The sequence below is a fragment of the Rana temporaria genome, chromosome 5 (genome assembly GCF_905171775.1).
Source record: "Rana temporaria chromosome 5, aRanTem1.1, whole genome shotgun sequence".
In the NCBI taxonomy this organism is placed as follows: domain Eukaryota; kingdom Metazoa; phylum Chordata; class Amphibia; order Anura; family Ranidae; genus Rana; species Rana temporaria.
The window spans coordinates 251439191-251456659 of NC_053493.1; the positions used below are offsets into that span (position 1 = coordinate 251439191).

At 40.5% G+C, this 17469-nt stretch overlaps 2 protein-coding genes across 4 annotated transcripts in view; one reads left to right on the plus strand and one right to left on the minus strand.

The window, feature by feature from the left end:
* SYCP2L (synaptonemal complex protein 2 like) overlaps nucleotides 1-5572 on the plus strand; it is a 230406-nt gene extending 224834 nt beyond the window's left edge. For all 3 annotated transcript variants that reach the window (XM_040353720.1, XM_040353718.1, XM_040353719.1), the window contains exons 35-36: nucleotides 91-133; nucleotides 5319-5572. In XM_040353720.1, coding sequence (XP_040209654.1) covers nucleotides 91-133; nucleotides 5319-5375 — 100 coding nt within the window. In that variant the 3' untranslated portion in view covers nucleotides 5376-5572. The remainder of the gene's footprint in view (nucleotides 1-90; nucleotides 134-5318) is intronic.
* Nucleotides 5573-11671: 6099 nt separating this feature from the next.
* ELOVL2 (ELOVL fatty acid elongase 2) overlaps nucleotides 11672-17469 on the minus strand; it is a 135995-nt gene continuing 130197 nt past the window's right edge. Inside the window, exons 7-8 of the mRNA XM_040353721.1 lie at nucleotides 15954-16088; nucleotides 11672-13465 (exon numbers count right to left, since the gene is read on the minus strand). Of these exons, the coding sequence (XP_040209655.1) occupies nucleotides 13343-13465; nucleotides 15954-16088 (258 nt within the window). The 3' untranslated portion in view covers nucleotides 11672-13342. The remainder of the gene's footprint in view (nucleotides 13466-15953; nucleotides 16089-17469) is intronic.

Here is a 17469-nt window from a genome sequence, read left to right on the forward strand (position 1 = left end):
GTTCTGCCTCCTTGAATTGACACTGTTACGTTTGTTATATTCTGATGCCACTACATATCAATCATATGAAGTATGTTTTTTTTTTTTCAGACTTGAAGCAGTGCTTGGGGAGACCAACAGCCTTCTTACAAAGGTATTGTATTTTTTTGTACACTTGCAAAAGAGGCAGCAATTCTGTCTGGATTTGAGAAGTTCTGGACCTCTGGGTCCAATTGTGATTTCAAAGGGACCATGATAGAGCTTCTATCCCTGACCCTCCTTATTTTTTACCCTCCAGTCTGCCAACTCATAAACTCATAAAGTGTTTTACGTATTGTACATTCACATCAGACCCTCCCCTTTGAGGAGCGTACAGTTTGAGGTGCCAATTTCACATGCATATATACAAATACTAGGGCCAATTTAGACAGGAGAAAATGAGAAAGTTAACCTACTGACGTGTATTTGGAGGGTGGGAGGAAACCAGAGTACCCAGAGGAAACCCATGCAAGCACAGGGAGAACATGAATACTCCATTCTCTGACTGGGATTCAAACCGGCCTAAATTCCTCCTGCAGGCCATCACAGCTAAAGTGAAGGCTCAAAACATCTAAATAGACCAGCTCACACAAAAGGACATGAAGTTGCCATCATCCCTCAATGATTACAAAATTATATAGGTAACCTCTAGGGTTGGGATTATATGGGCAACAATAATAATCAAAAAATATATATTAAAAAAAAGATAATTTATTATACAAATATAGAGAAAATCATGATTATACAATACAGATATAATATTATAAAAGCAAAAAGCAAAAAAGATTTTATATTCTTCACCATAATCAAAAAACAGGGCTGGGGATTTGTTTTTTGATTATGGTGAAGAATATAAAATATTTTGATTTATTATAGCTAAAAGATACAATGTGATATCCCTGAAGAAGAACAAATTTAATTATTGTTTGAAACGCGTTGGATGAGCCATCTTTCAACTGTCTTGTTCCTTTTTGGAGAACTAGAATTGTGGCATTGTGGCTTTTTTTTTGTCATATTTTCTTGCTTTGTGCTTTTATAATATTATATCTGTATTGTATAATCATGATTTTCTCTATATTTGTAAAAAATATTATCTTTTTTTTTTATATACATTTGTTTAATATTATTGTTGCCCATAAAATCCCAACCCTAGAGGTTACCTATATAATTTTCGAGGCTCAAAACATCTATTCCCATTACACCTGCACCTGAAGGATTTTGAAGTTTCAAGTAGGGTCTGACCCACTTGGTCTTTGAGGGATGACATCTCTTCAGACCTATCCTTTACATCACCTGCTATGTACTAAAAGTTCTCCGGCCACCTGGGAAGTCAGGTGTATTAAACCTGCCAAAGAATCAGGGAAACCTTCAGCATGAAGATTTGCCCTCGCATTCCCAAGTGGGGGAGATGCTTTTTAATCCTGGAACACTTTTGGAAAGTTTGCCCGTTTAGGGCTGGTTCACACGAGATACAGTCTAGTGCCTTTTTATTCTGCATCAAAAACGCATGGATGGTGTTAAACATGCATTCCAATCGCCCTAGGTCACACCAGTGCAGTGTATGCTAGTGTATTCAAAAAAAGTAGGACATGTACCGGTATTTTATTTTTTCCTGTAGAGAACGCATCTGGAACGTGGAAAAACACATAAACGCTCTGGAATACATAGGTCTTCAATTGAGAAAAGGGAAAAAATGCACCAGAACACATCAAGTATGTGCATGCAGAAACGCATCCGGAACGCGCGAACCGGACTTTAGGCTTTCAAGTTCAGAGATAATCCCTCACCACCAGTGCACTCTCCTGCACTGAACTGCATAATTACCAGTGTCACAACACAGACTCAATGTAACTAAAGGATTCTCAGGCAAGTGCTCTTTTTTGGCCTGCCCCAGGGTTGTATTTGTTTCTGCAAATATATAGGAGTTGAGCTTGCTCCTCAGCCTTATCATATCTGTATTATTCCCTGTCAGTTTGGAGAAGAGATCTACCTTCTATCCCCTGGATAATCCTGGTCTAGCAAGCTTTCGTGTAATTTATTTTATTAGCCACACTGACTCTGTGGGACCTTGGGTCTCATTGGGATTTAGAAACCATGGCTTCTCTGCTCTACTTTAAAGCAAAATCATCCTCTTGTTGCTTTTTAGGTAGTATTTTCCTTTGCAAGGTGAATGTTTTCCCTGGCAGTCCATTCAGATATGTTCCCTATTTCTCTGGGACCTCTAGGATCTGGTGAGTTGAGGCTGAGAGCCTTGTCCCTCTAGGGCGGCTCTGGTTGATTTTGTGTTCCCCCCAGTATGATGTCTCCTCACATGTGTGAGAACTCTTGATCTTTTAGCTTTGGGTTAATTTTTTCAAGCCATCTGGTCTTGCCTTCTTACTACCAAGTGCACCCCTCAGTGGACCAGAAAGAAAATGGGATTTTCGTAATCCATGTTAAATTGATTTCAAAGAAACTTGGGGAGACACAGGTCCCACCCGTCTGTTAGTCATGTTTTTGGTAAAACTGGCTACAAATAGGGATGAGCCGAACATCCCCCAGTTCGGTTCGCACCAGAACCTTCGAACGGACCGATTGTTTGCGTGAACATTTAGAACCCCATTGTAGTCTATGGGACTCGAACGTTCAAATTCAAAAGTCCTAATTTTAAAGCCTAATATGCAAGTTATTGCCGTAAAACGTCTTTGAGAACCCGGGTCTTGCCCCAGGGAACATGTATCAATGGAAAAAAAGTTTTAAAAAATGTCGTTTTTTCAGGACTCCTGAAAAAACGACAGTTTTTAAAACTTTTTTTCCATTGATACATGTTCCCTCGGTCAAGACCCGGGTTCTCAAAGACGTTTTCACAGGCATACTATAGACGCCAAGCAGATACAATATTTAAAGGAATTTTTCATTTATTTATATTTTTTTATTTAAGCATCATTAAAATCACTGCTCCTGAGCAGTGATTTTAATGATGCTTAACCACTTAAGCCCCGAGCCTGTTTTTCAGATTCGGGATTTACAAGACTAAAACAGTTTTTTTTGCTAGAAAATTACTTAAAACCCCCAAAAATTATATATATATATTTTTCTAACACCCTAGAGAATAAAATGGCGGTCATCGCAATACTTTTTGTCACACCGTATTTGCGCAGCGGTCTTACAAGCGCACTTTTTTTGGAAAAAATTAACTTTTTTGAATTAAAAAATAAGACAACAATAAATTTGGCCCAATTTTTTTATATATTGTGAAAGATAATGTTACGCCGAGTAAAATGATACCCAACATGTCACGCTTTAAAATTGCGCCCGCTCGTGGCATGGCGTCAAACTTTTACCCTTAAAAATCTTGATAGGCGACGTTTAAAAAATTCTATAGGTTGCATTTTTTGAGCTACAGAGTAGCTCTAGGGCTATAATTATTGCTCTCGCTCTAACGATCGCGGCGATACCTCACTTGTGTGGTTTGAATACCGTTTTCATATGCCGGCGCTACTCGCGTATGCGTTCGCTTCTGCGCGCGAGCTCGTCGGGACGGGGCGCTTTAAAAATTTTTTTTTGTTTTCTTATTTATTTTTATTAATTTTATTATTTTTTACACTGAAATTAAAAAAAAAAAAATGATCACTTTTATTCCTATTACAAGGAATGTAAACATCCCTTGTAATAGAAAAAAGCATGACAGGTCCTCTTAAATATGAGATCTGGGGTCAAAAAGACCTCAGATCTCATATTTAGGCTTCAATGCAAGAAAAAAAAAAAAAAAGGAAAATTTGTCATTTAAAAAAATGACAACAAAAAAATTGTCTCTTTAAGAGGCTGGGCGGGACTGACGTTTTGACGTCACTTCCGCCCAGCAGAGCTATGAGGACGGGTGGGGGCCATCTTGCCCTCACTCAAGTCCTCACTCTCCAGGCGGCAACATCCGATCTCCTCCGCCGCTACCGACGGCTCCGGTAAGCGGCGGAGGGCGCGGAAAAGCCGCGGGAGGGGGGGGCCCTCTCCCGCCACCGATAACGGCGATCTCGCGGCGAATCCGCCGCGGAGACCGCCGTTATCGTTTACACGGCCGCCCACTGTAAAGGTGGATATCCCGGTTCTGGCTGCAGCTGCTGCCGTTACCGAGATATTCAGCTTTAAAAAGAGGACGTATATATACAGTGGGCGGTCGTTAAGTGGTTAAATAAAAAAATAAATAAGAAAAATTCCTTTAAATATTGTACCTGCTGGGTGTCTATAGTATGCCTGTGAAGTGGCACGTGTTTAGAACTGTCCCTGCACAATATGAGATTACTATAAGAAAAAAGTAATTTAAAACTGCTTGCGGCTTTAATGTAATGTCTGGTCCCTGCAATATGGATGAAAATCATTGCGAAAAATAGCACAGACACAGACAGTACACACACCACGTAGCTTTAGGTGCAAACTAAAGAGCACACGGGCAGTACACACCAAGTAGCTTTAGGTGCAAACTACAGAGGACACAGGCAATAAACCACGTAAGAATGCTTGCTGCAGCTAGCACAATCACTTGCCTACCAGTAAATTAGGAAGAATTGATCTAGCTAAACTATACAGTGTATAAATATATGTACAACACCTGGGATGTATATATATCCTCTACACACTGTAACATTAACTGACTAGCCTGCCTGCCTGCTCTATCTACCTGCAAAAAATGACACTCTCTCTGTCCTCTCTTAACCACCACAACACACTACACAAGGCCGACCTGCAGGCGGCCTTTTATAGTGTGGGGCGTGTACTAAACCCCCTGAGCCATAATTGGCCAAAGCCACCCTGGCTTTGGCCAATTATGGCTCTCCGTTTTTTGCAAGCTGTGATTGGCCAAGCATGCGGGTCATAGTGCATGCTTGGCCAATCATCAGCCAGCGATGACGCAGTGAATTATGGTCTGTGAAACGTAACTCGAATTTTGCGCGAACGGCCCAAAACGTTCGTAATTTGACGAAACGATCGAACATGAAGCTCATCAATAGCTACAAACTGAGATGTCCTTGTAGTGAAGCAGGGGGTTATCCTGGGCTGGCCTACAGATTCTCTTTGTATACCAGTGTCCAATTCTACTATAGGTGGCAGTATAACACAACAGTATATGACTTCCTGTGTACACAAAAAAATTATTTTATGGTGCTTAGACACTAAAATGCATACTAATACTTTTTTATTTAGCCTAGGCATTAATGACCTGCTAACAAAAAGCTTGGCGTGTACCAGAGCTCTAGAGCTTTTACAGTAATGTGCAAGTATATGTACTACTAAGTTATTTTAACAGGGTTTATTTTCCTATTTAGAATGATGACCAATTGAAAGACGTCACAGAAAGTTCAGAGAAGCCTACGAATAATTGAACTACTTTCAGCTGTAAACTACTGCCTGTTTGTTTTTCATGTTGGTAATGTTTTTGTTTCATGTTTGTGATGTTTCAGTTTATAAGCGTAAAACAGAATTTTGACATCTTCGTCATCAAAACGTGTTGTCCTTAATGTATATAAAAGATTGTGGATGTAACTAACATTTGGAATAAATACATTTTGGCAACAAGTCAGGTTGAGTGAAGCTGTTGTTTTTTGTTTTACATGTTTATATTCTGTTCTGCCCACCACATAGGGATGATCAAGGCCTAAGGTAGGAGCTGGCAGGAAAGACTTTTTTTTCTTTGTTCCAAGTAGGGTACACTTACGCTTCCTAAATCCACCCTAATATTAGGCCTCCTTCAGACACCCGATTCCAGCGGCAAGAATGGGTGGATTCTTGTGGCTAGAATGATAGGTGTTTGTGAATAGTGACATCCACTCAGCAGTAGCCATCACTATTTGCTTCCAGCTGTACACCAAGCAGTAAACTAAGATTGGAGGCGGATGTCTGTGCATGGGCGCAATCTGTTAGGCCTCGTACACACGGACGACCGTTTTCATCGGACATGTCCGCTGCCGAATTTTGGTCTGATGGTTGTACACACCATCGAACCAAAATCCCCGCGTACAGGATACGCGGTGACGTGCGTGACCCTGGAAGGTCAATGCTTCCACGCATGCGTCGAATCACTTCGACGCATGCGAGGGCTTTCGGCCGAGCAGACATGTCCGGTGAGTCTGTACAGATGACCGAACATGTCCGACGGACAGGCTTCCAGTGGACATGTTTCTTAGCATGCCAAGAAACATTTGTCCGCTGGAAACCTGTCCGATCCGCAGGAAAATTGTCCGGTCGGACGTACAGACGACCGAACATGTCCGCTGAAACTGGTCTGCGGACCAGTTTCAGCAGACATGTTTGGTTGTGTGTACGGGGCCTTAGGGACCGATGTCTTAGCCTGAATGCATCTGACTGTGTCCAGGCTTGGATATACGCCCCTAACTGCAGGTAACCGATTGGTGTGTGGCTACACTTGAACAGCAATGACTGCTGTCAGGCTGTAATTTTTTTTTTTTTTGTACAAGCAGAGCAGCTGCAGCAATTCTTGTACACCTGTCATTACAACTGCAAGAATCCGATAATTCTTGCCAGTAGAATCTAGTTTCTGCAGGTAATCGCCTATGTGAGCGAGCCTTATAGCCCAACTCCAGCATTGCTAGCATTTTAAATAGTTTGTTTGGGTCAAGCTGGGGCCTTCACAAAGAAATGCTATATGTGACACCATTACAGTATATATGCGTGTGTTTCGGCAGCAGTACTGGGACTTTCCATTGCATTCCCGGAACAAAATAGTCAGGTTGAGTGGCATTTTAGTCATTCACAAGAAGCCTTGTATTTTATCAGTGAATATTAGGCTTGCCTCTGATTTGCTGAGGTGGAGAGGCAGGCGAATGGCATTCCAATCTCAGATCATTCTGTGACTTCTGCACCTTTTCTATTCTTGTATATTCCCCTACCACTTGTCAAAAACCGTTATCAGGGTAGCAGCTCTGTTATGAGAAAAGAAAAGTCCTGTGTCTCTGCCAAGATGGCCTCCTGGGCACAGAAGCACAGCTTAACCACTTGACCTCCAGAAGGTTTCACCCCCTTCACGACCAGCACATTATTTGCTATCCAGCGCTGTTCGACTTTTACTGGTAATTGCACGGTCATGCAACACTGTACGAAATGAAATTTATATAATTTTTTCACACAAATAGAGTTTTCTTTTGGTGTATTTAATCAGATTTTTTCTGTTTTATTATATAAATGAAGATACCATAAATGTTCTACTTTTGTTAAAAAAAAAATATTACATAAAATCAAACTTGTTTTAAAAATGTAGCCTAAAATTTATTCTGCTACATGTCTTTGGTAGAAACCAAACTGGGGACACTAGTGAAGTTCTGATCGTGATAAAGATCCTGATCTTTACAGACACTATAATGGTAATGGCAGTGATCTGTGACTTTTAGTATGACCTTGACAGTGTTGTTAACTCAGATATAGGTCATGGGAATAGGATATTCTTCCTTTGATTAAAATGAACGGTACATAATATTAAAGGTTGAACAGCAAGTTTTCACTGAACTCCTTTAGATTAGATTTATTAACAGCCGAAAGCAACAATGTACTGGCTTTTTGATTGGTCCAATCTAGAAAGTCTCACTCCAGTAACTGTCCTCGTCTATGATTATATTTAACAGTGTCATGTGTTGCTCTTTGCTTGTACAGCGAATAACTGAAATTAATGAGTGATGGCAGTTGCTGGTGTAACATGAAAACTTCTGCATTTTAAAAACAGCTGGAGGGTTTATAGCCAGCTTTTTTAAAGCCTATTCGTACTTCTGCATTGTGGAATATATGTGCTGCCACAAGTGATAGCAGTGCACCTACTTTGTGTATGGTGTGTTGTAATTCATTGTGAATGACACCCCAACACATTGTATAGTGGAGCCCAATGCACCACAATTATATAAAGTGTCTTGTGGTGCATTGGTATAAATAAAAAAAAGTTAATTTTTTTATTCATATTGATGCACTTACAGACCATTCACAATGATGGGCTGCTCTAAACCAACCCACATTAATGCACGTATTACCACAACGGACGACTTAACTGTAGTGGGCCCTAAACACTGCTTGAATTAAACCGCGGATTAACTGAATGTTGCAGCATGTCACATTAATTGATCGTATACATTTACAGTCATGGCCGAAATTGTTGGCACCGAAAATTTTTCCAGAAAATCAAGTATTTCTCACAGAAAAGTATTGCAGTAACACATGTTTTGCTATACACATGTTTATTCCCTTTGTGTGTATTGGAACAAGAAAAAAAAAAAAGGAGGGGAAAAAAAAGCAAATAGGAAATAATGTCACACACAACTCCAAAAATAGGCTGGTCAAAATTCTTGGCACCGTTTCAAAACTGTGGATAAAGAAGATTGTTTCAAGCATGTGATGCTCCTTTAAACTCACCTGGGGCGAATAACAGGTGTGGGCAATCTAAAAATCACACCTGAAAGCAGATAAAAAGGAGAGAAGTTCACTTACCGTAGTCTTTGCATTGTGTGTCTGTGTGTGCCACACTAAGCATGGACAACAGAAAGAGGAGAAGAGAACTAACTGAGGACATGAGATCCAAAATTGTGGAAAAATATCAACAATCTCAACGTTACAAGTCCATCTCCAGAGAATCTAGATTTGCCTTTGTCCACAGTGCGCAACATTATCAAGAAGTTTGCAACCAATGACACTGTAGCTAATCTCTCTGGGCGTGGACGGAAGAGAAAAACTGATGAAAGATTGCAAAGCAGGATAGTCCGGATGGTGGATAAGCAGCCCCAAACAAGTTCCAAAGAAATATAAGCTTTCCTGCAGGCTCAGAGAGCATCGGTGTCAGCGCGAACTATCCGTCAACATTTAAATGACATTAAACGCTATGGCAGGGGACCCCCACTGCTGACACAGAGACATAAAGCAAGACTACAGTTTGCCAAAATCCTTCTGGGAAAACGTCTTGTGGACAGATGAGACCAAGATAGAGCTTTTTGGTAAAGCACATCATTCTACTGTTTACCGAAAACAGAATGAGGCCTCCAAAGAAAAGAACACCGTACCTACAGTGAAATATGGTGGAGGTTCAATGATGTTTTGCTGCCTCTGGCACTGGGTGCCTTGAATGTGTGCAAGGCATCATGAAATCTGAAGATTACCAAAGGATTTTGGGTCGCACTGTAGAGCCCAGTGTTCGAAAGCTGGGTTTGCGTCCGAGATCTTGGGTCTTCCAGCAGGATAATGACCCCAAACATACATCAAAAAGCACCCAGAAATGGATGGCAACAAAGTGCTGCAGAGTTCTAAAGTGGCCAGCAATGAGTCCAGATCTAAATCCCATTGAACACCTGTGGAGAGATCTTAAAATTGCTGTTGGGAAAAGGCATCCTTCCAATAAGAGACCTGGAGCAGTTTGCAAAGGAAGAGTGGTCCAAAATTTTGGGTGAGAGGTGTAAGAAGCTTATTGATGGTTATAGGAAGCAACTGATTTCAGTTATTTTTCCAAAGGGCGTGCAACCAAATATTAGGTTAAGGGAGCCAAGAATTTTGACCAGACCATTTTTGGAGTTTTGTGTGACATTATGCCCAATTTGCTTTTTTTCCCTCCTTTTTTTTGTTTTGTTCCAATACACACAAAGGGAATAAACATGTGTATAGCAAAACGTGTTACTGCAATACTTTTCTGTGAGAAATACTTGATTTTCTGGAAACATTTCTGGGATGCCAACAATTTTGTCTGACTGTATAACCTGTATTTAGGAAGTGGTGGATACTGTGGCATATCTCCTTGGGAAAACATTGGTAGAGATCAAAGATTTTCTTCATTGCGACCATGCGAATTTGTGTAGTCATGTAGAAATGTCAACTGAGATCGGTTTACTCTGGAAAAAGCTTCAAGTTTCTTTTCTTCACTTTTCTATACTCCAGTCTCTGTATTCCAGCGGATGGTAATGAGAACATCAGTATGAGAACAGATACACACAGGCAGATCATCCTTTTGTGGTTGGACCTTTATAACCCAGCAGCAAAGCTAGCTACACTTGACTCACTTGTGTTCTCTATATCATTTACCATAAGGGAGGCATGCATTCTGACACATTACAGTAGCCATCCTCAACCAGGGTTCAGTTGAATACTAATCTTTCCTCCAGAGGTTGCCTAGAAGTTCCTTGAGCTCAGCTCCAGGTCTAGTGCAACTTGCCAGTGCCAGGACACAGATGACCTCTTTAGCAGTAAGGATATGGGGCATTCTGACTACTACTGTAAGCTTAGTGTTTTTTGCACTGGTTGCCAATGTAGGGGCATTTCCCCCCCCCCCCCCCCCAAAAAGGGAGAAAATACAGAATGTAGCTTGGTGGCATTCCTGGAAAGTAAGGATTTGATAAACTGGGACACCTATGACATTTGAAGGGGAACAATTTAGTCTCTCTTTTATTTGATTGCATTTCCTTTTTGTTATTTGTTTTGGACCCTGTTTTCTATTCCCTATGTGTTCTTTTTCCTATAGGTGTACATAAAAACGGCTATTTATGTATCTTTAGGATTCAGGACATACTCTATCTGCGCTGTATATGTGATGAGTGTTCATCTGAAGCGTGTGTGCCAAGGACATCTGGTAGTTATATGCAAGTATAACAGGACAATATTGGGTATTTAAGACACCAGCTCCTAACCCCTCCTTGCTCTGAAGAAGCTTGTGCTCATTCGCGGGCGAAACACGTCAGTGTGACGTCATCACCGCGGTCGGAGAGCTGCTTACACAGACACCCATGCTAATACCATAGCCGGTGGATAAGGATCCATACTAGCTGGGGAACAACTAACTGCTTATATGGCTGCAATACCTGCATTAATACAGGACTGACAGCCACAGTGGAGGTAAGGGTGTCATTTCTCAGACCGTAAGTAAAGATACTACCCTTCATGGTTTGGGAGTGACTGTCTCCATTAAATTTATCCTGTCCTCCCTAAGTGTATCTAGTGACACCTGATCTGCCTGTGCATTTTGCGATGCTTCCCTATCCCTCTGGGGAGGACGTTATTGTCAATGACTGGCCTTTGAACAGCAATCAACACACTGCTTTTCAGCGGTGACTACATCTTTGCAATTCCCACTGTGCAATCTGTCTTTCAAAGTGTCTACATCCATTGAAGTCTTAAACTGTTTACTCCCATGTCCTGGCGGTGTGAATGAATGACAAGCACGATTGTGGTGTGCTCCTATCAGCTCAATGTACCAATATTGACAAAGTTGTCTTTTTGTGGTAGTGTGGTATTTTATCATAGTGGGGTTTTTTCTTTTTTTTGCCACATTGTTTCAATACGATAATTTATTTTCTTTGCCCTGGTGTCTCTATAGACGGTTACTGTGGGGATTTGCTATCCTCCTATTTTTTTTCTATTCTGACTACCACTGTAAGCTAAGTGTTTTTTGCACTGGCTGCCAATGTAGGAGGCATTTCTCTCACTGCCCCCTGATTTTAGCAGGGTTTCCCTGAGACCTGAAAATAGGCCTCCTCTTAGGTAAAAATGTTGAGAGGCTGCATTAGAGCATAATTAGGCCACGCAAGAATGACATGTTTAGAATACGGTTATTGGATTAGAAGTTACCAATCAATATTAATCATCGTAAATGACAATGGAAATGCTTTTATCTATTTCAGGAAGATGAGTAGTAAGTGGTAAGCAATAAAGGGTAAGCAGATTTTAATAAGAACTTTATACTGTATGATATGCATTGCATAGCAGAAACCTTAATGACATGTCCATGTGCAACAACTATTTTTGTTTCTGGTGTACATAATTGGCTGCTGCCTTCATCCATTCTTGGCTAAAATCAGCTTGTAGGATCCCTCCACCACTCTTTCTGCATGGTGATTTCACCAGCAATTGCTATAGAGTTTTCAACCCCAAATCCAATCACTGCCCGATTCTTGTAGACTTCACCTCTGTAACGTCTCCAAAATACGCCCCTTTTTAAACTGTTGAAACCACTAAGCTTTTTATTCACTTTCTTGTTCTGTCGACTTGACTTTTGTACCTCCTCATAGGCCTACTTGTTCGCAGGCTATCAATCCCCTCTTCAATAAGGACTGCTACTGCCAGACTCATCCAACTTACCACTCCTCTCTGTCAATCCCTCCACTAGCTTCTGATTGCCCAATGAATACAATTCAAAACATTACCAATAACATACAAAGCCTTTTACAGTGCTGCCCTGAGCTACATCACCAATCTTGCCTCCAAATATCACTCAAAACATCTTCTCCATTCCTCCCCAAGACCTCCTGCTCTCTAGCTCCCTTGTCTTCTCCTCCCATAATCATTTACAGGACTTGTCCAGAGCCTCTCCCATCCCCTGGAACTCCATAGCCCAATCTGTCCGACTATTTCCTACTCTGCCCACTTTTAGGCAATCCCTGAAAACTCACCTCTTTAGGGAAGCCTATCTTATCAGTTCATCCCTCTGTTATTACATTTTGTTTTAGCAGCCCCTACCTATCAGTTTGTATGCTCCCAGGAACAGGGGCCTCCTAAGCCTCTTGTACTGAATTGTAACGTTGCTGTATTGTCTCTTTATAATGTAAAGCAATGTGCGCAAACTGTTGGTGCTATATAAATCCTGTATTATAAAAATGAATAGCGTTGGGTAGGATCACTTTGTTTTTTGTATATCTTCATCAATTAAATAATGACAGTCCAGCGGTATAGTAGTGATAACTGAATTGAGGGGCAAGGCTTGTCATCAGATTTCCTAAGAGTTAAGAAGTCCTTGGATGATTCAACATGGACATATCCACTGAAACAGAAAATACATTATTTTTTAGGTAGGTCATCTTTCCCAATTGTAATTGGCGGTGCTTTATAGGCTCAGAAACATTCAACTTGAGAGTATCGCAAACAATGCATTGAAACCACTTATCTATGTGTATATATACACAAATTGCACTCAAATTTCTGAACAGTTAATTAAAAGGAATAATCTAAATGGTTAGCTTAAAGTATCAAGCAAGAAGTCTTTCTTTTCACAGAATTTAAATTTTAGTGCATACAAAGGCCTACATTAAATTAAAAATTGTTAAAACATGTAAAAGAATGTCAGTGGGCTGTTATAAGGCATTTTCTGGACTACAATTCAAAATACTTTTCATCTTGATTATTGGTATGATGACATTTAGAGAAAATAAAGCACCTGGTGCTTTACCATTGTATCCTACATATCAAAATAATTTGGGGTATTGATTATGAAAAAAATCTTTGAACATAAATTGGATTTGGTCAGTAGTTAAGAGGAAGCCTATCAGCCTGTTTAAATAAAAATGTAAACTGGCTTTATCTTCTATTTCATAGTCTTCGTATACTAGTTGTGTTTCTTGTGCACAAAACCATTGCTTGCATTCATTAAGTCCTTGTGATATCCGTTCTTCATATCTAAGCTGGCTGCTGTTCTATTAGGATCGGATTTTGACAATTTCTTGTATGTCTAAAAAAAAAGGAGAAGGAAAAGGAAGCCTGTAATATTTTTACAATTTGTTTTATAATACACTCTGCATTTTTTTTTCTTTTTACCAGTGTACACCACTTGGAAATCTTACCTGCCACCTAGAGATATACAGTGGGGAGAAATAATTATTTGATAACCTGCAGATTTTGTAGGTTTGCCCACATACAAAGAAATGAAGGGTCTATAATTTTTTTATCATAGGTGTATTTTAAACGAGACAGAATATCAACCAAAAAAATCCATAAAAAAAAAACACATGATACAAATGTTATAAATTTAGTTGCGGTTCAGTGAGTAAAATAAGTATTTGATCCTCAAGCAAAACATGACTTAGTACTTGGTGGAGAAACCCTTGTTGGCAAGCAGAGGTAGGATGTTTCTTGTAGTTAGTGACCAGGTTTGCACACATCTCAGGAGGGATTTTTGTCCTCTTCTTTACAGATCTCTAAATTCTTAAGGTTTCTTGGCTGACGCTGAAAAACTTGAGGTTTCAGCTCCCTCTTTTTTTTCTATAGGATTAGGACCTGGAGACTGGCTAGGTCACTCCATGACCTTAATGTGGTTCTTCTTGTGTCACTCCTTTGTTGCCTTGGTGGCATGTTTTGGCTTACAAATAATAAACAAGCACGCAACCAAACCAAATATTTAAGTGAAATTAACTGACTCAATATGTTAGTGCATATACAATGCAAAAAATAGGACAGTGAAAAAATGTTACCAAAGTAACTATGTATGTTTGTACATATAAATGCACAAATAAACCAGTAAACAGTTGAAGCCATTTTTGGGGAAACGCGTCGGGTGGAGCATTATTTCCTAATGCCATCACGCTCATAATATTCAGCCTCTAGGTTTGATCCTTGGCTGATTTACAATATATTTTTTTTAACGTTGTTTTATTTTTACTATTCTGTCGTAGACACTTGCTGTGGAATTTATATATTTTTATTTGCTGTGACACTTGAGTGTGTATTTTTAAATAAACCTCTATTTTGGACATACTTCACTATGAAGACTCTATTGCTTTTTTCCTGCTGAGTTACCATTCTCAGATCCAGTGCCTGGTAAAGCCGAGTGGATTCTGCCTGTTATCTCCTGTGTGATCCGGTCTGAGGAACAGCTGAAGGTGTTTTCCCTCATCTAGCAAGACGGAAGCATCCCTTCCTGATCAGAGTGGTCCGTTACCGGAGCCGGCAGGCTGATGCACAAGCTCTACAGATCTCCTTAACCCGAGATCCTTCCAGTCTGGTAAGCGGCAGTAATATCGCACTCTTTTGGCTGAAAATAAGGTCCAGGCTTCTTCTAGATATTTCATCGAATATTACAGCGATCATTGGAGTAATCCCTAGAAGTGTCCTGTTGCTAACAATTTCCTCACTTCTTGTTTAGGACTTTACTTTATTACTTTTCTTACACAGTGGTTATTTAGCACTTACCGTATTTATCGGGGTAAAGCGTGCACCAGCGTATAGCGCGCACCCCAAACGTAGAAGGGAATTTTAAGGAAAAAAATAAATACTTTGTTTGAATGCCCCTCGTCGGTGTCTTGCCCGGCGTCCATCGGCGGCCTTGGTGGTGTCCTCCCCGCTTCTCCCGCGCTGTCTCTGAGCGCGGCCGCCGACATATACCGAGCGCAGTACACTCGGCTAGGCTCGGCTCCTCTCGCATTAAGGCTAGGAGGCGGGACAGGGTGCTCAGACAGCACAGATCGGCGTATAATGCGCACCCACGATTTTCCCTCGATTTTAAGGGGAAAAAAGTGCGCGTTATACTCCGATAAATACGGTAGTTACTTTGGTAACATTTTGTTCACTGTTTTTTTTTGTGCATTTATATGTACAAACATACATAGCAACTTTGGTAACATTTTTTCACTGTCCTATTTTTTGCATTGTATATGCACTAACATATTCAGTCAGTTAATTTCACTTAAATATTTGGTTTTGTTGCGCGCTTGTTTATTATTTGTATGTCTCTTTGGGCTTTAAGTATTTAGGCTTTCATGAGCAGCAGCACCACCCTCTGAATATAATATATTTTTTTCACTTACCATATAATATTTTTATATTACTTAAAGGGTTTGTAAAGGATTTTTTTTTTTTTTTAATCTTAATAGCTGTTTTCATGTCCTCATTGTTCGTTTTTGCTCTCAAGTTGCTGTAATTCTTCTCTGATCTCCACACTTCCTGTTTGTCTGTTTCCTGATAACCACAGTACTGGGAGCTTTCTCTCTGGTCACTAACTTCAAGGAGGTGTGATTACTGTGTGTCAACCCCTCAGCACCAATCGGTTTAGTTTTCCAAACCATCACTGCCCTGTATTGGCTCTGTACAGCACAGAGGCAGGAAACAACATGCAAAAACGAAACTAGAAACTACAGGTACATTATATGATTGATTTGTATCTATGTTTAATAGTTTTTAAAAGGAATCAGTTAACTATTATTTTTGGTTTTACCATGTCTTACCTTTAGATAAAAGTTTACAAATAATATGACCAATGTAGTCATATAGGATGACTGGAATATTAGACATCCAAAAGGAAACCCACAGGGTTTAACCACCGCACTGAGCGTGTGAGAGATGGTGAGCACAAACTGAATCTGAAAAACAGACAAAATGACATCATCATTATAGGAACATTGCTCTACATCACTCTGGTATTCATTTGTGGCAGTAATTCTTGCAACAGGGGGCGAATTTATAAATGTTACCAAAAATGTACTGGTGGTGAGTCACCGAGTATTAAAACTGATGCACCAGGAATATTTACCGGTACTTGCAGTGAATGTTTGGTTATAGTCAGATTAATTGCTTTATAAATATACTTCTAAGGGTGTTTTTGTGGACATACTACTGCTGGTCCACTGCAGAGATTGGTCCCCAGGCACTGAAGTCTTCACTTCTACCTCCAGCAGGAAATGGGTTTGCAGGAATAGTGAATAAGCGCTGAGTAACAGTCCTGGCCAGATCGGCAGATTTCAGAATACTATTGTGACAGAACCCACTGTCACTGTGTGTTTTGGAAGGGACTGTGGACTGGCCTCCAACCCACAGATTATGGCCCAGAAGAGACTGAAGACCTGAGGACAAGCTGGCATTGAGATAATGGAATGTAATGCTCTATCCCTTCTAGCCCCACCCCCCCTCTTTTTGCTGTGTCTAAATGTGTTGGTAAATGGCACATAGACAATGGTCTGGACTGGAGACATCTCTCCGCAGGGGATGTGTATTGAAAGGCTGCCTGTTTACCATAATCCCTTTATGTGTTTATCTGTAGTTTCTGTTTCAATGTACAAGTGTTCAGTTCCCATTGGTTGTTCCTTGTCCCCTACCCCCTCCCCTCTATGAAAAAGCTAGGGGGAGTGTTCCTAACTGTGTGTAAAAATTTATGTTTTGCATTTAATAAAGAGTTTATGCTCCTGCATGTTTAACCCATGTGTGGCTTGTCTCGTGATTGAGGGGTTAAGGGCTGGTTATGGCGAATCTGCAGGCTGCGGGTGCACAGACACAGGTCTGGCGGAGGTGCCCACCTGGGGTATCCGAGATCCGTCACAACTATAATTTATGATCCCCATGGAGGAAAAAGAAGCTCAGTTATATGGTCACTAGCAATTCTAATCGTGCCTTTTTTTTTGTTTTGTTTTTAATGATAAGGTATCTGATCAGATTCAGCTTTCTAGCCCCTGAAATTGAAATCCCTGGAATTTAACGGGGTTCTAAATTTCACACAAACTTTTGGTCTGTTTGCAGGTTCTGGTGCGAACCGAACGGGGGGTGTTTGGCTCATCCCTAGTTCTCTCTAACCCACATTACTTTGTGAAGGTTTATCCTTGAGTTACTGCAAAAACTGTACATCGGTGACCATTACTACACCCTACAGTACCCGCAAAAACAGGTGGGTTGTCCTAGCTTAATTTTGTTACCATTTTTGGGGTTAGATTGTGTGTGTGTGTGTGTTCTCATTTTTATTTTTTCCTCTTC